This window comes from Salvia splendens, chromosome 8 (genome assembly GCF_004379255.2).
Source record: "Salvia splendens isolate huo1 chromosome 8, SspV2, whole genome shotgun sequence".
In the NCBI taxonomy this organism is placed as follows: Eukaryota; Viridiplantae; Streptophyta; class Magnoliopsida; order Lamiales; family Lamiaceae; genus Salvia; species Salvia splendens.
This window is the reverse complement of record NC_056039.1, coordinates 18,147,187-18,171,823: the sequence shown is the minus strand read 5'-3', so window position 1 is coordinate 18,171,823 and position 24,637 is coordinate 18,147,187. Positions and strand designations below refer to the sequence as shown.

The 24,637-nt window shown below is 36.8% G+C and overlaps 1 protein-coding gene, 1 non-coding gene and 1 pseudogene across 2 annotated transcripts; 2 read left to right on the top strand and 1 right to left on the bottom strand.

Annotated features, from left to right (window-relative positions):
* Positions 1–107, top strand: LOC121746308. Its single transcript, XR_006039008.1, has one exon. It is a non-coding gene; the product is annotated as a small nucleolar RNA R71 (small nucleolar RNA).
* A 9,225-nt stretch (positions 108–9,332) lies between these two features.
* Positions 9,333–19,392, top strand: LOC121745405 (serine/threonine protein phosphatase 2A regulatory subunit B''beta-like). Its single transcript, XM_042139299.1, has 13 exons — positions 9,333–9,726; positions 13,551–13,784; positions 13,904–14,009; positions 14,115–14,214; positions 15,598–15,700; positions 15,805–15,895; positions 16,632–16,773; positions 17,071–17,218; positions 17,337–17,446; positions 18,007–18,163; positions 18,247–18,372; positions 18,481–18,631; positions 18,918–19,392. Exons 1-12 carry the CDS (start codon positions 9,577–9,579, stop codon positions 18,619–18,621), a joined length of 1,608 nt encoding a protein of 535 aa, XP_041995233.1. The 5' UTR covers positions 9,333–9,576; the 3' UTR covers positions 18,622–18,631; positions 18,918–19,392.
* A 4,562-nt stretch (positions 19,393–23,954) lies between these two features.
* LOC121746243 lies at positions 23,955–24,089 on the bottom strand (annotated as a pseudogene).
* Positions 24,090–24,637: the final 548 nt, after the last annotated feature.

The window sequence follows — 24,637 nt, the reverse complement described above, 5'->3', positions numbered from 1 at the left end:
AAACCGTGGTTGGGGCATTTGTGGATGAGGCCCTTGAAACGTGCGACGGCTTCAAAAAGAGGTTCATCATGTCCTTGCACGAACCGAAAGATTTTGTTTTTAAGCTTTAGGATGGTCCCCGGTGGGTAGTATTTGTCGAGAAAGACCGCCACTATGTCCTTCCGTGTGGAGACTTGCTCTATAGGTAGACACTCAAACCATTCTTTAGCAGAATCAATTAATGAAAATGGAAAGAGTCTTACCCTTATGGCGTCATCATCGACATCATTCATCTTGAGAGTGTTTACAATCTCCATGAACTTGGTGAGGTGGCTGATAGGGCTCGTTACAAGCATGGTTTTATAGGAGTTTATTACACTAACCATGTTGATAATGTGCGAAAAATGGTGAATTTAAGTGTGCATGGACTGGAAAAGTGCTGAGGAAGCGGAGTGCATGAACGACTTGATCAACTTAGAAATAAAGCAAGAAATGACCAAATCCGAGGGCAAGTTGATCAGTTCTGAACAAGCAAAGGAGTCTGCCCAACCAGCGAGTTCATCAAGTGAAGTTCAACACACGAGATGATGAGTCATAAGCGTTAATTAAAACGAGATACACCTTAAAGAAACTACCAAAATGAGTACCTTCTACAAAACATGAGTTGTGGACTAGAGTGACTCTAGTCTAGCACATCTCAAGGTGTAATGTTGTTCCAACACGTGTTGGAAAGGTTTCTAAATAATTGGAGTTGAATACTGAGGTACGTTTCAAGATTTTCCCTAATGATATAAGGATATAAGTTCCGTAATCTTCAAAGATAGAATTTTTGTATGAAGATCAAGAAATAAACTAAAAGCCTAACAACGTGATAACTCTCAAGATACAGAAAGATATCGGATTTTCCACATTACCAAGAAGGCATACCATTTGAAACTTGTGCAGTAATTAGATCAACTTCAGTACCTGAGATTGTAAGAACCATATCGTAGTGGGAGCGTTCCTAAGGAACATAACAAGTTCATGGGTCTAAGAGTGTCATAAGACTCAGTTTTAGATTAACTTGAGCATAATCCTTTTAACTACAATGTAGCATAGGTTTATTTGGATATTCAATCTTGAAAAGGTGATAGATTCCAAACTACAATCTAATATAGACAACATAATTTACAAGACTTGCAAATACTACTTGTAGGTTATGTCAGTCAGTGGGAGCTAGTAAATTTGCAAGTATAAATGTGGATCTCAAAAGGGCTAGACAATGACAATGGGCTATACCCAAAGAGAACGCTTTTCTCACTATCGTTGTGCCAGGATTTATTCAATCATATTGTCTATTAGAACTTACATAAATTAGAATGTATGTATTATGATTGTCAAGACAGCCTTCTATAAATAGAAGTCTTGAGGAGATAATCTACATAGAACATCCTAATGGGTATGTAATAAAGGGCCAGAAACACATGATTAGAAGCTTATAGAGACCTTCGTGGTCTTAGGAAAGCATCTAAATCAGAATATATGTGTTTTAACAAAATTGTCAAGTGTTTGAAATTTGACTTGTGCCCTAAGAGAGCTATAAGCACAAGGAAGTTGAAAATGCATTAAATATGGTTTTAATGGTACTCTACGATGATGAAATTTACAAAGTTGCAAACAACTACGATTGACATCTAGGATAGGAAACTGGTTGTCTACCCACTTTAAGATAAAGGATTTGAGAGAAACCAATTACATTCTGAGCATCTAAGTCTTTCAAGATCGCTAGAAAGAATGTTGAGATTGTCTAAGGAATCATATATCTGTACATTGCTTGGAACATTTTAGCATTAGAAATTCCATGAAAAGATTTTTACCATTCAGGATAGAATTGTCTTATCTCTAGTCAAGTGTCATTTAACACTTAGTGAGATCAAGAATAATGAGACTATTTTTTTAGCTAGATGTCTCATATATGCTATGATGTGTACTAAGTTTGATATTAGCTATGTTTTTGCATAACAAGTGTATATCATATTAACCATGGTAAAGGACTTTGATTGAGGTAAACAATATACCATAGTACTTGAGAAAGACTAATCGCTATATTCTAGTTTTTCAGTCATTCATGTAATGTCCTTGAGGTACACTGACTAAGTTTTATGACTGATCAGTGATCGAGTAAGTCATCCTCATAATATGTGTTTACCTTAGGAGTATCTTCCTAATAGCTTTGATCGTAAGTTTGAGTATGCCTATGAGTATTATTTTTAATTACTCTAGCGGAGGCTAACTCAAGGGACACACAAGATCATAAGCTAAGAAATAACATAGATAGATGAAATTAATTAAAGATCAAGTACGCAGCAAAGACATTATGGTGGTAAAGATATGATCAGAGAACAAACAAACAGATTTTTTCAAATAAAATGCTTTTGTGGCAACATGTTTCAAACATGATGTGAAATGAATGGTAGTTCGATATATCTAGCACCAAGACCTGCTTCGAGTATAAGTGGGAGAGTTTTTGGTAGCGGGTATACTCGAAAGCATGTTTTGAGTATAAGTGGGAGATTGTTAGGTTTGGTATACTGAAAAGCATGTTTCGAGCACGAATGAGCACGAATAGAATCTTGCTTGTATACGAAAACTCTACAATCCACTTTTAACTCGTTTCGGTATTATTCAAGCAGTTACGCACGAATAGAATCACCAATTATTACATTGTGTTTGCTTGTGCATTTATAAGATGTTTTACAAACATTTAAATGCATAAGAAGTAAACAAAGTCTAAGTCTTTTGCTTAGTAGACTGGTTGTGGGCGTCGTCCACTTTAAGGTAACTACAGTCAGATCTATGCAATGCTTTGCAAAAGAGAAAGAAGAATTTCACAACCTAGATAGGTTTTGGCAACCTATCGCGAAAGGTTGCAATGTCAGTCAGATTATTTCTAAGTCTTACTGAAATAAAATGACATTGGTGTGGTATAGCACTGAACGGATCTAACAGCAAGACATGTCTTTATGCTATCTACTGGAAGACTAGGTCTTGATAAACAACTATTTCTTAATCTACATACGTTAGCATTGAGCATACGGTATTGGTTATGCACTACTTTGACTTATCAAATGGTGGAGGTTTTTCGCAACCCAATAATCCTGATATATTGGGTAATGGTGTTTAATATCTAGCGGTGCTAGGATTGCTATTATGTTGAATCGTGCGCGAGGTGAGTCGTTTGATAATGTCCTCAAGAGGAGCAAGGTTTTATTATTTGAAAACTGGCCAGTTAGAATTTAATTATTCCATGAATAATAAATAAGTGTTTCTTGCTAAGTCCACTCTTGGAATTAATAAGATGTTAATTAATTAAGTCCATAGCAGACATTAATTAATTAATGGACATTTTTATCTTAAGCCCGAGAAATAATCATTTAAACAAGGAAGCCGGATTACTTATAATTTCGGATTTGGATGGACAGTGCAATATTACTACTGTAGTGGCTGCTCGTAAAATTCCAATATAAGCTTGTATTAAATTATGAGTTCAATTTAATTAGTAAAAAACTATTTGGGGGAGGCCATATCCAAAACCTTCCATAGATCCCTGACTGGACCCAATATGTAACTATTATAAATAGGAGAATAAAGACGACGGAAATTATTATTAATTTCACAACATAAATTTCGTCTCTCTCTCTAAGAGGAGAACGATTTTTTTAGCTCTCTCATCCATGAGATTTGCAGCTCTCCTCCGTGAGAATTTTCTTGTCGTCTTTATTCGAGTCATAGTATTTTGATAAGATCAGCCCACCCTGATATCGAGATACAGTTCGGGAAATAGTCAGAAGATCCGTGGTCTAGTATTGAAGATCATCGTGGAGAAGGCGCAAGCAATCGACGATTCTTTGGAGAATCAAACCGGTAACTCCAAACCGTAATATTCATGTTTATAATTTACTTTCTTTAAGCATGAATTATTTGTGTTCCAGCATGCACTTATCTGTTTAACATGTGAATTGATTAATCTCATAATCGGTCAAATAAATTCGTATCTGATTTATTTAAGCATGAATACATCTCTGGTGAGAAATTAGTGACCGAGTGAATCTAACAGTTGGCTAGAATAAAGGCTATCTTGACGAACTGATAGACTGACCAGACTGAACCAAAGGGGAGGGAGGAATTTGAGACTGCAAAATATTTGGAGTGACCTTAAGCTTGTGGGGAATACTGCCAAAAGTTGAGCCAGTTTCAAACATGGAGAAGTAAATATTTGTTTAAGTGTTGCTTGTGTTTGTCTATCTGTGTTAGTGTTTGTGGAGTTTGTTTAGTATTAGGAGTCAGTCAGGAACCCATGCATGTAACTTGCCCTTTTTATTTTCTTGTTCTTTCATACTTGAGGACAAGCATGGTTTAAGTGTGAGCAGTTTGATAGGGCTCGTTACAATCATGATTTTATAAGGGTTTATTACACTAACCAGGTTGATAATGTGTGAAAAAGTGGTGAATTTAAGTGTGCAGGGGCTGGAAAAGTGCTGAGGAGGCGGAGTGCATGGACGACTTGATCAACTTGGAATTAAAGTAAGAAATGACCAAATCCGAGGGCAAGCTGATCAGTTCCGAACAAGCAAAGGAGCTTACCCAACCAGCGAGTTGATCAAGTGAAGTTCAACACACGAGATGATGAGTCATAAGAGAGAGAAAAGAAAAAGCCAACTCAGGGGCATTAATGTCAACACAGGATAGGCTTAACCTAGGGATTTGAGCCAAAGCCATCCTATAAATAGTCGAGAGAAGGCATATAGCGGGAGAGTTTTTTTTCTTTTGGAAAGTCCATTATCATCTCAATCACTTTGCAGTCCTTAGTTACATTTAAGCATGAAGCACGGGAGCTAGGAGTCATCGGAGTCGGTTTCTACTTCAACTTTCCTCTCTTCTTCCTCGTCAAGGGAGAAGAGACTCGGATATGCCAAAGAAGCCTTCATAGTTTGTTTTCTTTAAGCCCCGAGGGGTCAAATAGTTGTTATTCAGTTTTAGTTCTTTGATTTTCCGCAATTCAGTTGTTCTTTCGGTTTTCTCTTAGTTGCTACTCCAGTACTTTTGTTGTTGATCGATCTTCTGAATCTGAAGTTTTGGAATTCAGCTGTTTGGTTTATCGGAGATCGTTTATGAAATGGAGTTTTCAGCGCAAGCTGTCTTGAATCTGATGTTTTCTGTTCTCGTTTTCTTTGCTAGTCTAGTTATGTTCTGATTTTGAAGTGAGTTCTGCGTAATTCAATGATTTATGTTTAGATCTGATGTTTAGGATGGAGTATGCGATGCATGTCTGTTGGAATTTGATGATTTCTGGTATAGATCTAGCTTAGATTGCCTTCGTTGCTCTGTTTTCGATTTCTCATAGTTAGATCTAAGTTTTTGCTCGTCAACTTGCATGAAATTAGGATAGACCTTTAGATCTGTTTCTCTTCGGCTAAATCACATAGATCTGTGTTTTGATTTGTTTGTTTCTCGCTTTGATGTCATATGCTCTGTTTTCTTTTGCCATGTGTGCTTGATTTGTTGCTCAGTGAAGAATAAGGTCATAGTTCATTAGGATTGCAGTCACTGTCACCTTTTCGTTTTGCAGCTTTTGGTAGTGCGCAAGTTTTCTTTCAGTAGTCCCCGTTTGTTTTATGCTTGCATGTGTTTCTATATGAGTTGATCAGTTTGGAGTTATTGTTGATTTCATGTTGGTAATCCAGTTGATCAAGTTAGTTTACAACTTGAGTAATCTTAGTTTTAGTTAACCCACCGGTAGTGAAGCGTGGCAGCAGCCAACCCCCACATGTCTCATACACAACTCAACCCGCCTCTGTCCCTGTGGTATTCGACCCTTATTTCCATTTAATAGTTAATAGTATTGTGGGTTAAGGTATTGAAGGCCCTTAGTCTCTAAGTTTGCATAACCAACGACCCGATAGTTGCCGACTTGATCAGTTCAACACCTGACTTGATCAGTTGCGTTGACTCCGCTTACCTAATTTGTTCTGCGAACTATAGTGCTTTTGCAATCACTAGAGATCTAAAGACTTTTAAGTGGCGATTAGCATCCTCAGTGGCTCTCCCTGCAAACGAATACTGTTCCACCTTTTGTATAAGGGACATCCGCAGCTCAAAGTTGTTTGCGTCGATACGAGGACCCTTGGGAAAAGTCACTGTATTCCCAAGATTGAACATATACATCCCTAGCCGCCTTCTCTGCAGCCCTTTTATCTAACAGGTTCACCAGGCCTTGCAGTCTTTCTACATAACTTTTCGATTTCTTGATTGATTGTTTCTAAGACCTCCTTCTCAGAACGTGTTCGCATGCACGACCTTTAAGACCTAGCATAAAGACTTGTCTCGCTGTTAGATCCAATTCAGTGCTCTACCACACCAATGTCATCTTATTTCAGTAAGGCTTAGAAATATGCGGACTGACATTGCAATCTTTCACGATAGGTAGTCTAGGCATATCTGGGTTGTGAGATTCTTATTTTTCTTTGTTCAGAACTGACCGTGTTACCTTAAAGTGGACGACGCCCACAACCAGTCTACTAAAACAAAGACTTAGCCTTTATTAAGTTACTTATACATTTAAACATGCAATAAACATCCATTAAATGTAAAACATAACAACATTATGACAAAAATAATCTGTTGCATCCATTGGAAAATAAAATAAGAGTTTTTACTGTATTCGATCACTAGAAAGGTGATTTCTAGTATACAAACTCTAACACCAACCAACTAAGAGCTTGTCACTCCAACACCAATGTTTGCTCGGGTAGTGCCTAGAGCGTCTCAAACCGTCATAACTAGATCATAAAAAGGAGTTCTTCTGACTATTCTATTTTTTAAAGGTACATAAGGTGTTTCCCCCAAACTTAAACAAAACTTACCACTAACAAGTCATTGTGATGCACAAATCAAAGGACTTTAATCATTTGATTGTAATGAGGCTTTTGCTCAAGGTGGGATCATATTTGGCTAAGTGACTCACCACCACTTTTATAGCACTAGCACATCCATTACAATTCTCACATCTCAATTACAACTCAACACACACCCCCAAAACTTAATATTTTTCATCATCTCAAAATTAACAAAACAACACTTTTATTCTATTTTCATTTTTCATTCTAACTTCTTCTTTTTTTGCCTTGGCTTTTTTTTTCAATCATAAAAGGCTGCCTTTTATTCTATTCACTATTTTTTTCTTTTTCTTTTTCTTTTTTTCCTTCTTTTATTTTACAACATCATTTGTGGCTCAAACACAAGCCTTTTATTGTCAAACAACAAACCCTCCCAAGATGTGCCTGCGCTTTAACCTTGGTGATAGGGACCGAGAATTAAGACTTAGCAAAGGATAAATTACATAGGCTCATTTAGTGATTCAAAATTTTCAACAAAAAATAAGGCTTCAAAGCTCAAAATTGGCTCACTTGGGGTTTATTAAGGGTAAGGCATGTGATAATATGGATATGAGGCCTAACGTCTTATTGCCTAATCCTTTTCATGCATCAACAATAACAACAAGTTCACAATTCTTCATGTTCAAGTCTAGAAGATCAACCTTAAGGCCTTTTTTTTTATCATTTTTTCAAAACCGGAATTATCCTCTCTCTCCTTAGCTCAAGAAATCGGACTCCTAAGGACACTACATTCACTTTGATCGAAATATGGAAGTTATAGCTCCCAAGCGGTTAATAAGTGAAAGATAGGTTCCATATTTGACCGGACACGAGTTTAAGAAATGTAATAGAAAGTGAGTTGAAAAAGTTAATAGTACGTGGGTTCTACTTAAAGTATTAGTTTTATAATAAAATGTGAGTGAGAATAAGTTAGTGGGAATGTGAGGTCCATTACCAAAAATGGTAAAAAGTAAAATGTGAAAATTTTTGTGAGACACATGAAAATGAAAAAATGTGACAAAATTTCAGGGACGGAGGGAGTATTACTTAATCAACAGAAACTCTAATAAACATTCAAAACTATAACAATAGATCTATATATATACCGAATACAAGTGATGGTGCCACTATTACAAGTTCAAGAACTTGATCATTTAAATCAACTGAATTTTGATCTATCTCAGTGTCAGTTCTTGTGCTGCAATCTCCCACCCTCTGCACTGATAGATGATGACATTTATAACTGTAGGTTTTCTCGCGGAGAAGGAATCAACAAGTATGGATTTCAACTCATCGGGAGTTCCAGTAAGATGATCCTTTCCCCCAAATATTTCGATGAGTATGTGATATGTTGCACCAGGAACAAAAGATGTCGGAGCAGATACATCTATATATTCACAACCAAATTATGCCCTACAATATAAATACGATGAAAAAAAGAAGAAAAGTAAGTCCTAGAGGGACTTGACAAAATGTATCAATTTGTAGCACTAATTAAATTTTTTATACTTCCTTAATCCCATAAAAATCTGTTCACTCTCATTTTCGTCCGTCCCATAAAATTATGAGCATTTCCATTAATAGATAGTTGTCCCCACTCATTATCCATACGCATCAATTTATTTAAGATTATACCACTATCGCCTACCATATGGAGACTTTGAACACTAAGAGTGTCCATAATAGAGTGGCACAGCCACGACGAATCCGCCCAAGGCACAGCTACAAAAACTTGTCATGCCCAATAGTGGTCACACCACAACCACAAATCACATTATTTTATTAATTGTTGGTATATTTTAATTAGATTGGAACAAAATTAATTGGACAAAAATAAATAGAATGGCATGGAATGAAAAAATGATTTGGGAATATATATTTTATAGATAAAGATTTTAAAAATAAAATAAAAAATCAGGAACCGCCACCGCCGCTGCTCTCAAAGCCGTGCAATAGACAGCCGCGGTCAGCGCTGCGACCATACCCCACTTCCCCTTCCTCGCCCCAAACGCGACTCACGCCTTTCTTCCCCACCCAGTCGCGCAGCCCTTGTCCACAGCAACAGAGTTTCACTATCCACTTACACTATTTTAACTATCTTTTTTCTAATCTCTCTTACTTTGCCAATTGTATTAATTCATGTATCATTTTATTTATATAATATTTTTATAGAACAAATAGAGTAATAATTGAAACAATGATAAAATATTTTTCGCTTAAAAAAAATCGTATAGTTACCCTGAATATATATACAAATGGACTTTAAAAATCGTACAAAACATTTTGATTTAATTAAGAGAATCAATAAACATGTATAGAAGTAGTAATTTATTACTAGATGAAAGGTTAAAAACATAAATTAGTAATTTAAGAATCTAACTAAATAATGAATTTATATATATATATATATATTCACTCTATTCACTCGCGCCCCTTTGGTCGATATTCCCACCTGCAAATGATCTGCATTCTCTATTCAGATCTCCATTATCAATTCATTCTAGTGCTTTCTTTCCCGCGCTACACAGATACCCATTCCGAATCTATTCTATTTGCCGATTTTTGAATTGATTAACATTCGCGGGCGACGGAAATTTGGGCTCCGCTTCCTGGTTGATGGTTCAACAAAGATCTGGTGGTTGCGAGTTGTATTGTATTGTGTTTTTTTTTTGAGGAAATAGAGATGGATTTGGATTTTAATGGAGATATCACGTGCCTCGATGCTGAACTATTGCAAATTCAGGATGTGTCGGCGTTGGCAATTAAAGCCAATCCATTTGTTGCCGAAAAGCTATTTGATCAGTGGCTTTCGCTTCCTGAAACAAATTCCTTGGTAATTGCTTTTTCATTCTATCATTTTCGTGTTTCGGGTTGTAATTTGTGCTCGGTTTGGTGGGTTAGAGTGAGAGGGAATGTTTGATTCCACATGCAAATTTAATTTCTGAAAGGAAGAGATAAACCATTTAGATTTGTATGCTTTGTAAAATATATCAAAATCATAATAAACAAAAATAAATTCAGCTACTGTGAACCAATTAAAAGATGATAGGGATTTCCGTCTTAATGTGTAGAAGGTGGTTGTTTAAGGTGTTAAGAGCCCTTATGGATATGAAGTTGGATAAGTGAGTAGATATATTGGTATTGCGTGGATATTAGTTACAGAACTGAACATAACTTTTGACTACCGGCATTGCGGCCTTTCTATTTGATCATATGCTGATCAACGCTTTTGTAATGTTATAGCTGTTCTGTTTTGTTTTCTGCTTTTATGTATCAATAGAAGCTTCATGTGGTGACACCTGCTCTTGCTCATTTGCATAATCAATTATCTGATAATTAGTAATAGCGGATCAATTAATTATTTATGAGCAAGATGCATTCATTCTTAGGACACTACAGAATTGAATGAAAGTGAGATAGGTGAGATTCTGGGTTTTCAATTGCAATGACTCTTTTGCTACACGGAAAATCCAATGTATTTGGCTGTGTAAACCATGATGCGTGTCATCATTTGCATTTGGTTGAAGAAGTCATGCTAGTCTAATCATTATACTTTGCGGTATTTTCTACTTGAACAGTGGAAATGTGTAATACTCCCTCCGTTCATGAAAAGTACGAATATTTTGTTCGGCACGAGTTTTAATGTATAATTGGTAAAATAAAAGAGATGGAGATAAAAGGTAGTGTAAGTAGTGTTAGTAGAGAGTGAGCTTCACATCATTAGTAATGAGTGTAAAGGTATAAGTTGTAGATAAAATGATATGTAGGGGTAATATATTGTTTAACTATTCCAAAATTAAAAAGTTCGTATTTTTCGGGGACGGGCTAATAAGGAGATAGTTCATACTGGGACAGAGGGAGTAGTATTCTAACTTCATATTTTCCTTATCATGACAATTTTCTGTGATGCATTTAGTTTACATTGCATAATTTGGGCTGATAACAATACTCACTAATATGTTCATGTTTAGATAAATTGAGATTTGAGAGTGTTGCCACATTTTTGGAACTTTTAGATTAATTGGATATTCAATAAAACCCTTTGATTCTGGTACCCTGTGTTGGATTTTAAGAACTGATTGTTCATACAAATTGGACTATCAAAACCTTTCTCTACAACAATGCAATATCTAACATCATAAGTCAAACTTTCGTCTGTTGCAGGTCATATCTAAACGAATAAAGCCCAACATTGGTCCCGTACATATGCTGAAAAAAACTTCTTGGTCCTACACATTAAGTGTGTTGGCTTTTAGTCCTAAACAATATGTTTGTGTTAGCTTTTGGTCCTAAACAATATGTTTGGTCCATATTTAATGGTTCGTAAAAAATTAACAGTCAAAAACGTTTTGACCTGTTTGATGAGTTATATATGGGCCAAACATATTGTCTAGGACCAAAAGCTAACTCACTTAAAATGTGTAGGACCAAATAGGTTTATTTTGCAAATGTACGAGACCAATTTTGAACTTGAAAACATGATTGACCGTTAATTTTTACAGAATCGTTAAATATAGAACAAAACATATTGTTTAGGACCAAAAGCTCTAACATACTTAATGTGTAGGACCAAAAAGTTTTTAGAGCAAATGTAAGGGACCAATTTTTGGACTTTGGTCCATCTAAAAAACATGTGATAAATCTGCAACCCTTTTGAATTTCAAATACCAACCATTTTTTATGAGAACAGTGGCCCTTTGATATTTTCATGACACTGGGAAGTCCATGGGAGTTGATTTCTTTCAAATTCAGAGCGGTAAATTTTACTAGTCGTGACCTGGTATTAAAAAGGATGTGCCTGCATGCCTATGCAGATTGGGTATGCTGGATAAACTTATATGCATTATTTAACATTTCAAATCAGTTGTTGCTCCTCATTTACATATGAGCAAGAGATTCCATGATTCATAATGAGCGTATAATAGGACAATATTGTTCAGCCTTGATATGAGATGTTGGATCTGGAATAGATTAGATTTTGCTTTTCATTAGCACTTATTCCTGCTAAAACATTCATATACACCGTTGCTTGGCAGGTGTAGGTTGAGATGTACACATTATTCCCAAGTTATGTTCCAATGCTCTTATAGTTCGGAATGCAACTATTTTCTTGTCAAATTATCGGTCTGTCTCCCCTAGGGGTTTGTAGTATTCTTCAAGTTGACAAAACATGGGACTAATTTGACTTGATTAAATTTTCCTATGTGAAGAAAAAATAAAAGTTTTGTCTGTTCTTACTCTATGAATTTGTATTAATTGTTTTCAGCTGAATTGAATATTTACTCAAGACCCCCCAGGATATATATATAATTTACATTTCACAATTAAGTTCCTAAACTAGATACAAATCTCAACACTCCCTCAAAAGATGGGCGAAAGATATCTGCTAAGCTCATCTTGTCTCATAATCTAACCAAGTCTAATGAACTAAGCCCCTAAGTGAGACATTTGCTACTTGCTCCCTAGTGGCGGCTACATGTCCCAACTTCAGTAGTTCGTCGATCAACTTGGTGGAACCGATCGAGCTGCACAGCTTGGTTCAGCCATGTTGCACGAGGTTGTTCGCGATACTGATTGCCGGCTTGTTATCAGACGATTCACACCACAACTTCATCTGAGCGCTTGGTCCATCTTGAGCTCCACCAACATGGATCTCAAGCAGAGATAATCTCTACAACAGACAGTGCCATGCTCTGCTTCGGCTGTGGAATGAGCAACGACCGACTGTTCTTACTCTTCTTGTCATAAGCTCATCCAGTCTGAATCACAGTAGACCTTGATGTTCAAGTGCCCATTCTTCCAAAAATTCAGAATCTGGTACACTGTGCTTGTGACCTTTCCCAAAATCATGCATGTAGTAGCTCACCATGCCCACAACAAATGATATGTTTGTTGAGTAACTGAGTCGTACTCCTATATTAATCGACCCACTAATATTTGGCACCTCTCATTGTCGACCAACTTGCTTTCCTCTTCCTCTGCACTCAGTGCGAGTATTCACAGGCTTGCAACCCAACATCCTTGTCTCCTTGAGATAGTCTAGCACATAATTCCTTTGGACTAAACAATCCTTTTTTCCACACAAGCGACATCAATTCAAAGGATATTACTCTGGCAGCAGTGGACTCTCCTTCGGGGGGCACTCTGAGCTTCCATTGGAAACCTGTAGCAACAGCTGCGGTAGCTGCTCAATCCAGCCTCCTTCACCAAACATTGCCTCCCGATCTATTCCTTCCTTTTTCCAGCAGCTGATGGCCTGATGCTTTGATACCAAATTGTTTTGAGCCGAAAATTGAATATACACTCAAAAACCCTTGGGGTATATCTGGAATTTACATTTATACTTAAGTCCCTAAAGCAGATACAAATGCCAAAAATATTCTTGCACCATTTCTTCTACCCGTATTGATTGAGAGTTTGCAGTGTCAGTAACTGGAATGACTTTGCGGAAATTCTTCATTTGTATATGAAATCGAAAAATTGGGATGAATGTTCTAGTATGTCTTTTCAGTCCTTTAGAATTTCCAAGTGCTGGTGGCATCAATTTATTTGGTTACTTTTTCCCTCAAAACTGCCCAGAATTTTAGGTTCAGTATTGTTAATATTGATAAAGGAATCATATGTATTTACATATTTATCCACATATAAATTATTCAGGTAAAATCGTTGCTCAATAAAGCTAAGGGAGGTGGCCCGTTGAATGCTTCTGGAACAGCAAGCACAAATACTGCAGCTAGCAATACATTGCCTTCTATGTTTCCTTCAGGTAGTAGTACACCACCACTATCACCCAGGAGTTCAGGTTCTCCTCGACTCATCAAACAGAGGACAGGTCCTTCTGCCTTAGGCTTGAAATCAGTGAATGAGCCTGTGAAAGAGCTTATACCTCAGGTTAAATTAGTTGATGTGTTGTTATTCTGTTTCCAAGTGTTTGTCTCAGAATCCTACAGCCCCCTCTTTCTGGGAAGTGAGTGGGTATAGTTCATTTGATAAAATTTGTGATTATGCAGTTCTATTTCCAAAATGGTCGGCCACCACCTAATGAAATGAAAGAGCGGTGCTTGTTTAGAATCAACCAATTTTTTTATGGTCATGTGGATGGACTGCAAATACATGGTGAAATTTGCTAATTATGCATGTGTGTAGTTTTAGAATGTGTAGTTTTAGAATGTTCACTTGTTCATTATCTACTAATAACATGTAAATTTGATGGAATTTCAGAATTTAAACCAGTGACGAAGGAAATTTGCAAGCTCCCGTCTTTCTTTTCTTCTGTACTGTTTAAAAAGATTGATACTGAGGGTGCTGGAATTGTGACCAGGTAATGTAATGAGTATTTCCCCTTTTCTCCATCTTTCTGTGACCTCCAGAGTCCAGTATATCTTGTAATGCTTCATGGTTAACAAGAAAGTTCACCTGAAGGATATTACTTAAATTAAACTATGTGTAATGCTACATGATATTACTAATTAGTCGTTGAACTATCTGTAGAGTTATCCTCCCTGCAAAGAGACAATTACTCCCTCCATCCCATTAAAAGTGATACGTTTTTCTTTTTGGTTTGTCATACTAAAAGTGACACATTTCCTAAAATGGAAATGGAAACTATATCATCTCTACTTTTTTTCTCTCTTACTTTATTCTCTCTCCACTTCACTCATGAAAATGGGACTATTTTTGTGTACATCCGAAAATGGCAAAATAAGACTATTTTTTGTGGACGGACGGAGTATAAGAATTTATTAGTCGGTTTATTGACAGTCAAATATAGTGAGAGTAGTGGAGTAAAGTCATGTCAATGACACAAATGCTTGCTTTGTTTCCGAATCTCTCATTATCACCATGTATTTATTGTGTTCACTTTTAATTATTAGTTAAAATATTGTAGCAATTGTTGAACCAATATATAAGGGAATTGCCATAGTGACAAATTAAGTTTGGTATCTACAATCATAAAAGAAAGCCTTATCCTTTTCATTTATTTTAAATGATTGGTTCACTATGTTCCTCCACTCTTCGATTATCTTAGAAACCAAGTAAGCTTCAAAATCTATAATGGTAAAAAGAAATACTCCCTCCGTTCCATAGAAATAGGCTGAATTTCCTTTTTCGTACATCCCATAAAAATAGTCCATATCCATTTATGGAAATATTTTCTCCTTTTGTTTGTCATTTATGGATCCCACCATCCAATACATTATTTCAATTACTTTTTCTCTTTCTCTCTTACTTTACCAATTATGCATTAAAACCCGTACCATCCCCAATTAGCCTATTTCTATGGGACGGAGGGAGTACAAAATACCAAGTAATAACTAAAGAGATCCTGATAAATCTGCTAACAACCAACAAGCTACCCCCACTTACACCCCCCACCCCCCCCCCCCCCCAAAAAAAATAATAATAATAATAATAAATGAAATGAAATGAAATGAAAAAGATGCTTGGATTTATATTTACCTATTAGTAGTGCAAGAAAAGAAATACAAATGCCAAAAATATGTGTCTTCCATGTGAAATCACTCTTCTTGAGCTGAAACTATAAGTTTGTAATTACTGGCAAGTGGCAACATTTTCTAGTGGAAACTTTACTTGCTCATCATTAAACTTCTAGATAGTAAGATGATTGATGATTCTATTTCTCTTGTTGTCATTTGATGTAAGAAGTAAGAACTCTCACCTGGGGGCTTATTTGTCCAAACAGAGATGCATTTGTTGATTATTGGATTAATAGAATGTTAACCAAGGATCTGGCTACACAGTTATTTACAATCTTGAAGCAGCCAGAGAACAGGCACTTGGTCCAGGTTGAACAAATTTCTTAGTAATTTTAAATCTTTAGTGCATAAAATTGAGTCAGCTAGTTATTAACATTTCTTCATATGTTGGTAATCATATTACCTTGAAATAGGATGACTTTAAACCTGTTCTTCGAGAACTTTTAACCACTCATCCTGGGCTGGAATTCCTACAGGGTACGCCTGAATTTCAAGAAAGATATGGTATGTCATGTCTCGATTTTGCAGTTATTTATTGTTACTGAATCATATTGGTTAAAATTTAACTGGTCAGTTTTATTTTTCCAAAAGTTCTTTTCTATGCTAGATCCTTGAATACGATTTCCTATTGGTTGATGCTGCTCTTAAATTTACTGATTTGCACTACAAATCAATATCTTTTTTTTTAAATCACTGTTACTAAATTTATTTACCTGATGAACAGATCTTATCTAAACATTCTACTAGGGTCCACCTTTTGTTAGTTTTGTTTGATCACTTTTACTTATATGAGCATGAAGGTCTAGATAGCAATAGCACTATGTCTTGGTAGATCTATGTGGACAAATGCTACATGTTCTAGAACCATTATTCTCTTGTTGTATGAATTTTGGTTTAACCTTGTTGGGTAACTTTATTCTTATTAGAAATGGGTCACTCACCCCCTTAAAAGGCCTTATAAGGGGGGAGAGTTATCCACACTTATATAGATGAGATAGAATCATCACCAAGTCAATGTGGGACAAGATTTGAGAGATTATAACAATTTTTTTATCTAGTTGAAAGTTCTATGAAGTTTTACTTATATGTTATGTACCTTTTCTTTTCCTCTTCCCCTGAAAAGATATTCTAAAAGTAGCTTATTGGATTTTGTTGAGTGATCTTCTCATATTTTCAACATTTGTTTGAGCTGTAATTTTTGGGCTGAGATTAAGTAATAGCCCTTTTCATCTATTTACAGCTGAAACTGTAATATACAGAATATTTTACTATGGGAATAGAGCGGGTAATAATCGTCTTACACTAAAAGAGCTGAGACGCTCAAACTTGATTGCCGCAATGCAGCATGCAGATGAAGAAGAGGATATTAATAAAGTCTTGAGGTAATTAAGGAGTATCTTATTTTGTCATATGACTTTTATTTTTCTTGTCCATCTGTTTGGTAATAGATCATGATGATCTTCTTCTTGTTCTTTGAAAAGTGAATAAAAGGTAACTTATGGATGTTCAAGACTCTCATTAGATTGTAGTCATTATACATGTATTAGCATTTGTAACATTATATATCATTTTTATCAAGCATCTATATTGGACTAGGGGCATTGTAATTGCTTTGGTGTTCACTGTTTTGCATTTCACTAGCATATATTTGCTACCACATTCTGTTCCCATTTCTTCAGGTACTTCTCATATGAGCATTTTTATGTGATATACTGCAAGTTCTGGGAACTGGACTCGGATCATGATTTTTTGATTGACAAAGAAAACCTCATCAGATATGGTAACCACGCACTAACCTACAGGATTGTTGATAGAATATTTTCTCAGGTTTGCTGTTCCCTCATTCTTCTTACTATTCGACGAGTTGGGTTGCGTGCATTGGAACATTTGATCCATTTATGATGTCTTGAGTATCTTTTTAAGCATTGTTGCTTGAATTTGCAAGGTTCCGAGAAAGTTCACCAGTAAGGTTGAACGAAAGATGGGCTATGAAGATTTCGTCTACTTCATATTGTCAGAGGAGGATAAATCATCTGACCTTAGTCTTGAGTATTGGTATGCACAAGATCTAAGCTGTCAAATAAAAACTAGGCAGCACAATAAAATATCCTTGAACTTTTGTTGGGTTCTTTCTATTATATATTTATGATTTTGTCATTTGCTGAAGGTGTGACCTCCATGTTGCTAAAGGATGGATAATCAGGAAAATGGAGCCTGAATATTTTTTTTCTGTTCTTTATACATGTGGGTTGCAGGGTTGTGAGTTTGGGTGCTACTGAGCCCTTTCATGAAATAACTAAATAAAGATTTTACTTATTTCGGTAGTATCTAAATAGTGGATTTGTGGAAGATGTAATTATACTTTTTCATCCAAGGAGCACAGTACATTCATAGTTAATCCTGTAGGGGCTCAATATCAATGACAAGGAGAGCAAATCCTGGATTTGAGTGTTTCTGTAATAGGTTTTAAATGTTTCTTAGTTATGAGTAGTACCTTCTGTAAATGCCCAGATACTATACTTGGACTAATGTGTTAGGTGCTCTTTTAGCTCAAAATATTTGGTTGATGATTTCTTTAACTTTTATATGCAAGTCAATAATGTAGTCCTTTTCAGGTTCAAGTGCATAGATTTGGATGGTAATGGAATTATAACGAGGAATGAAATGCAATTCTTTTATGAGGAGCAGTTGCATAGAATGGAATGCATGGCCCAAGAGCCTGTGCTTTTCGAAGATATATTGTGTCAAATTGTGGACATGGTTCATCCAGAGGTGATCTTTATTGTAGATTGCATATGACTTACTTTTCTTACATATCTCTGTTGTGCTTATTACATTCAAATTATGACGTGCAGGATGAGAGCTATTTTACGCTGCGAGATATAAAAGGAAGCAGACTTTCTGGCAGTGTTTTCAGTATCCTGTTTAACCTTAATAAGTTTATGGCTTTCGAGTCTCGTGATCCTTTTCTAATTCGGCAGGTAAAATGCAAACTTTCAGTTACTATTGTACTTATACCATGCTGCAATTTAAAATACGGTCCAAGAACTGAAATGTTCATTCTCTTCTCAACTATTTAAACTGGACAGGAGCGCGAGAACCCAAATTTGACAGAGTGGGATCGATTTGCTCACCGGGAATATATTAGGCTCTCAATGGAGGAAGATGCAGAAGATGCCTCTAATGGAAGTGGAGATAATTGGGATGAACCACTCGAGGCTCCTTTTTGACTTCTGTTTGGTAAGATTCTTGTTAATTTAATCACAGATTTTTCTGCTATATCAAATAAGTCTCATTCATATATGTATCTGTGCTTAGCTAGATCATTATCCTGGTGACTGCTATACATTTGTCACCTGGATAGCGGACCTACAGAAATCTTGTTTCATGTGTGCGTTTAGTGTGCTTGAAGTAACGTAATATCAAAATCTAACATGCGCGCTGATATGTAATAGGATTTGTCCTCAGAAGGGTTATGTATAACTTCCTTGGCATTACTAATTATGTAAGGTTTGCATATTTTCAGGAGTAAACTATAAGTTCCTCGTATATAGCCGGATACGGAGCATTATAACCTATATAGAAAGGGATTTAGCCATCCTGCTCACTCTCACTCGCTCTGCTGTTACATTTTGGAGACTTGTTTTAGAAATTTTGAGCTCTCGCCTTCCGGTAGAAATGTTACCGTGGTGCACAGGGAAAGGCTCGGCCAGATAGCGCGGTTGTTGATTTGATGCCAACAAGGAGTACATAGGTTATGTTAGTCCACAGCCTTTTTTAGCACTGAGTTCTTGTGAGGTGTAAGAATAATTTTTATTAATTATTAGTTTTTTGTTTTTTTTTTCTTTTTCTTGATTTCCTCGTCTCTGTAGTTTGTTGTTCCCCCTTTTTAGAATCCATTTCCCTTGTGTTGAAGACTGTATTTTGATGACATTGTTTTTTATATCCATGCTTATCGACTATGTTTGGAAACACGATATGAAGTGAAGGTTTTAATTAAAGTGTGGAGTTGCATTCCTCTGATCAATCCAGACAATGGACTTGGAGCAATTTTGTATTCTTTGTTAGAGTAAACGCCGAATAACATTTGAAAGAAACTATAAACAAAAAAAAATGTATTCGATCTTTATTTCTTTATTTCTATCTTGAATCTCTCTCTCGTTCTCGTCTGTTATGAGAAAGAATCATCAGCTTATATACTCCAAATACATATCAATCCAGCTGGAACTCTATTAGCTCATCCTCCATCTTCAAAACAGAATTACATATATATGATAAGAATGGACAAAGAACAGAATGTGCAGCAAGATGTAAAAGAAGACATTGCAACTTGAGTAAGAAGAGAGTTTTCGCATTAAGCTTTCATTGAAAAGATGCGGCTGTTACAATTTTGTCTCTATATATACTATGCTAGAGAACAACCTAGGTTCAAACCCTTAGTCCCTGACAAAACAAGCTGTAAAATCTGAACTACATGACAATATTCATTAAGAGAAATAAGGTGTGATCCATCATTTTCTAGGTGCTGAGAAAAAAGCCTGTTCCTGGACCAATCAGCCGATGCCACCAAGCAGCACTTCCTTCCATGTAGGAACAGCTAGCATCGGCTCCAACGTGGCACAACTAGATATTATCTTTGGCATTGGATATGTAGCATCACAACTTCCCTTGGCTGACTTCTCTTTAGCAACTTCAGTTTGGATCACCATGTTAACACTTCCCCTCAATTCGATCCAAGACATAGAACAAATGCCAAGCTTGTTTTGAAGTCGGGGAGAAGAATTGGTAGCCTAAAGGCTTGGTCAAGAGGTCTGCAATCTGATCAGTAGAAGGGACATATCTCAACTCAATTTTCTTTTCTTTTACCTTGTCTCTTATGAAGTGTGCATCAATCTCTATATGTTTGGTGCGTGCGTGCAGCACAGGATTGCTTGCTAAGGCGATCGTGCTCATGTTATCAACCCAAACAACTGGAGTCTTTCAACAATCCACTTTCAACTCATTAAGCAAAGATGTTACTCAACCAACTTCACAAACAGCTTGAGCAAGACTCCTATATTCAGCCTCTGTGCTTGATCTCGAAACAATGGCCTGCTTTTTAGAAGACCAAGATATTAAATTCTTCTCAGAGTATACACAGTAGCCAGTGACTGACCTTCTATCATCAAGATCAGCTGCCTAATCGGAGTCTGAAAAGGCAGTTAGAGTGAAATCTGACTTTTGTATATGTAGGCCATAATCCATAGAACCTACTAAATATCTCAAAATCCTTTTTACTGCTTTCCAATGTGAATCAAGAGGTGCAGCCATAAACTGACTCACGTTATTAACACACAAACCTATTTCTAGTCAGGTAATTGTAGCATATTGAAGCATATTGAAGTGCTCCAACAGTGCTTCTGTAAAGCATGCCATCCATAAAAGGATCTCCATCATCTTTGGACAACTTGAGATTACTCAACATAGGAGTAGGATAGGGCTTGCAGTCTTGCATTTGTACTTTGTTCAAGAGCTCCTTGATGTAGGCTGCTTGGCAAAGATGGATGCCTTGTGTTGTGTGAGTGACTTCAACTCCAAGGAAATACCTCACTTCCCCTAGATCCTTAAAAGAAAAATGGTGGCTGAGCTTTGAAATGACATATTTGAGAGCAATATTGGAAGAACCAGTGATGAGCATGTCAGCAACATAGATAAGTAGATAGACCGTCTCCTTGCCAGAAATCCTGAAAAATAGGGAAGTATGTGCTTCGGATTGGGAGAAACCAAGAGATAAAAGTACAGACTGAATAGTTAGGAACCAAGATCTAGAAGCCTATTTTAAGCCATACAATGCCTTGTTGAGTTTGCAGACAAGAGAGGGGTCACCTTGCTCAAAACCTATAGGTGGTCTCATGTAAATGTCCTCTTCCAAATCACTATATAGAAAAGCATTATTCACATGAAGATGCGAAATGCTCCAGCCAAGAGAGATAGCAATAGAAAGAATTAACCTGATAGTAGTAGGCTTGACCAAAGGACTAAACGTTTCACCAAAGTCAAAACCAGGTTCTTGTGAGAAGCCTTGTGCCACTAATCTCGCTTTGTGTCTAGCAATACTTCCATCAACATGTTTCTTCAGTCTTAAAACCCAAGTGTTACCAATCAAATTCTTGCCTGGAGGCAGCTTGGTCAGAATCAAAGTATTATTTCACAACAGAGCCAAAAATTCCTCTAACATGGCTGCTTTCCAAATAGGAATCAACAAGGCCTCAAGAGCAGATCTAGGTATACAATCAAGAGAAATAGTGAACACTTTAGGCTTAAAAATGCAGCTTTACCCCGAGTTATCATTGGGTGAGATGGTTTGGCAGAAACATCAACAGATGGTAAATGAGAAGATGAATGAGTAGGAGTATTAATTGGTTGAGTGGAAGAAGAGGAGTTGTGAGAGTGATGAAGCAGATATTGCTGGAGGAGAATTATAGGGAGAAGATGAGTTACCATCAGCAGTAGGAAGGACTGGAGTAGTACATTCAACTGGTGCAGGAGGAGAATTTTGAGGAGAAGAAAAATCACCATCAATGAATTCAACTGGTGGAGGTGACTGAGAAGTAGCAGAATTGACATGAGCATGTCGTCAGCATGGAGAAGCAGGTTGAGAGGGATGTGAAGGGAAAACTTGAGGTGGGACTGGGGAAGGAGGAGGGGAGAATACAGGAGATGAAGTAGCTTGAGCATTAGTAGTCACTGACTTAGGAAGATGTGGGAATGATAGTGCATCAAAAACAATATCTCGAGTTATGATGAGCTTTCCAAATGGCAGCAAGGCTTTGTATCCTTTATGAGTGTTACTGTATCCAAGAAAGGTGGATGGATAGGATCTAGGTTCAAGCTTATGTTTATTATACGGCCTCAAAAGTGGGTAGCATAGGTAGCCAAAGGGCCTGAACTCTAGATAATTTGGTTTGGTTTTCAACAGCTTTTCAATAGGAGAGATATTTTGCAGAAGTGGGGTAGGAATTCTATTGATGATATAGGATGCAATGATTACAGCATCATCCCAAAATTTGTAGGTTAAACCAGATTGAGAAAGCATAGCTAAAGCCATTTCTATAATGTGTCTATGCTTCCTCTCGGCCAATCCATTTTGTTGAGGGGTATTGGGACATGAGACTCTATCTGCAATACCAAATTCTTGCAAGAGAGTGGAGAGACCAAGAAACTCACCTCCCCAATCACTTTGCAAGGTTTTGATTTTAATATTCAGCTAATTTTCAGCAAGAGATTTTAATTGCTTGAAGGCAGAGTAGACATCACTCTTGGATTATAGGAGAAAAAAACCAAGTAAAACAGCTATAGTGATCAATGAAGGTTACATAGTACTTGAAACCATTTCTTGAGAGTGCAAGTGATGGACCCCACAAATCACTATGCACTAGTTCTAATGGATTATTGCAAACTGTAACAGAAGCTTCATAAGGTAATATGTGAGACTTAGCAACACAACAAGATATGTAGAGAGAATTTGATTTTATTGAATCATAGGGAATATTACAGTGTACTAAAGCCTTCTTGATAGTGTTAAATGCACAATGGCATAGGTGCTTGTGCCACAAATCTAGGCTAACTACGACTGAATTAGAGGAAGGTAAAGTAGAAGCTGAACAAATAAGAACATCTAAAGACTTTGAGCTGGTAGCAGGGACACTGCACTTGCTCTTATGAAAGGAGAAAAGATCATCTGGTCTGGATGTCTTGGTGCTGGAAGTAGGTTTATGAAGGAAGAAATGGTTAAGTCCATGGTCAAGGGTGCCCTCGAGAATGATTTCCTTGGTGCCCTGCTCCCTCACAAAACAAAAGGTAGGATGAAATTCAAAAACCACTCCATTGTCTTTAGCAAATTGGGAGACACTAAGAAGATTTCTAGATATTTGGGGAACATGAAGCAGATTATTAATAAAAAGAGATTTGGATAAAGGGTTAGAGTTTGGCTTGAAAACAGAATTACCAACATGTTTAATCTTAATGCCTTTACCATCACCAAGATGAAGAAGTTTACCTCCATTTTACTCAGAGGCTGAGTTGAGATTTCCAATATCATTAGAGATATGATTAGTTGCCCCAGAATCCGGGTACCAAGATGTGGATGAGGAGGCATCAACATCATATTCTGATGGAGCATACTGAGGCGAAGCAGTGTGTTGAACAACATTCTGGTTCCTGGCTTGGACAACATTAGCAATAGGATTCATTCGATTGAATCCTCATTGGCCTTGCAAATTTGGATTTCTCACTTGAGGAGGAGTTGGCACAAAGTTTTGTTCAAAACGATGCCAACATTTATCAGCACCATGGCCTAGCTTTTGGTAAAGTTGGCAGATGATTTTGCCACCAGATCTTCCTCCTCTGCCACCTCTTCCCCTGAAGTTGAAGGATCTGCCTCCATCTCCTCTGTAGTTGTTGTTGTCATTTCTGAAGTTGTTGTTAAAGTTGCTCCTTTGATTTTCAGCTTGTACAAAATTTGCAGTTGGGATGGAGCCTTCTGTGTTGATTGAGCTATTCTTCACGGATGAATCTAGCCTTGTCTCAAAGCTCGTCAAAAGTGCATAAACTTCTCGCACAGTCAGCTCTTCTGACTTTGAAGTGATTGTGACTACAGCTGGGTTGTAATCAGCTCCTAAACCAGCAAGAATGTGCAAAATTTGATCTCCTTCAGAAACTTTGCAGCCTGCTGCTCCCAACAAATCACATCAACTTTTTACTTTGTTCAAGTATGCTCTCATTGAGAGTGATTCCTTTCTTATGGATTGAAGCTGCAGCTAATACTGCATCACTTTTGCCTTTGATTGATGGGCAAAACTCATTTCTATGGCTTACCATATCTCTCGGCTGGTGCTTAGTCCCAAACCAAATCATGATGCTTTCTGAAAGTGAAGATTGGATCCACTAAGAGCATCCACAATAGGAATAGCCCAGCAATAGCCCAGCCATAGCCTAGCCACAAACTCCTCCTGCCACATCATCAATACTAAAAATCCTCCTGCCACATCATAAATAGCCCAGCCATAGCCTAGCCACATCATAAATAGCCCAGCCACATCAATAGCCACATCACTAATAACACAATATACGGAATTTAATTTACGAGACATATAAGGGAAACATTAATAATATTATTTTAATTTTAAAAAAAAGTACAATAAATTAAAAAAAGTACAAAAATTTTTAAAAAGTACATTAATAAAAAAAATCACTCGCCGGCTCCCT

What these genes read in the sequence shown, in the direction of transcription:
- LOC121745405 (XM_042139299.1), top strand. Translation starts at nt 9,577, where the DNA reads ATGGATTTGGATTTTAATGGAGATATCACGTGCCTCGATGCTGAACTA. An exon ending in TTGATAGAATATTTTCTCAG is followed by an intron (nt 17,219 to 17,336) that starts GTTTGCTGTTCC and finishes TGAATTTGCAAG; the next exon opens with GTTCCGAGAAAGTTCACCAG. An exon ending in ATCCTTTTCTAATTCGGCAG is followed by an intron (nt 18,373 to 18,480) that starts GTAAAATGCAAA and finishes TAAACTGGACAG; the next exon opens with GAGCGCGAGAACCCAAATTT.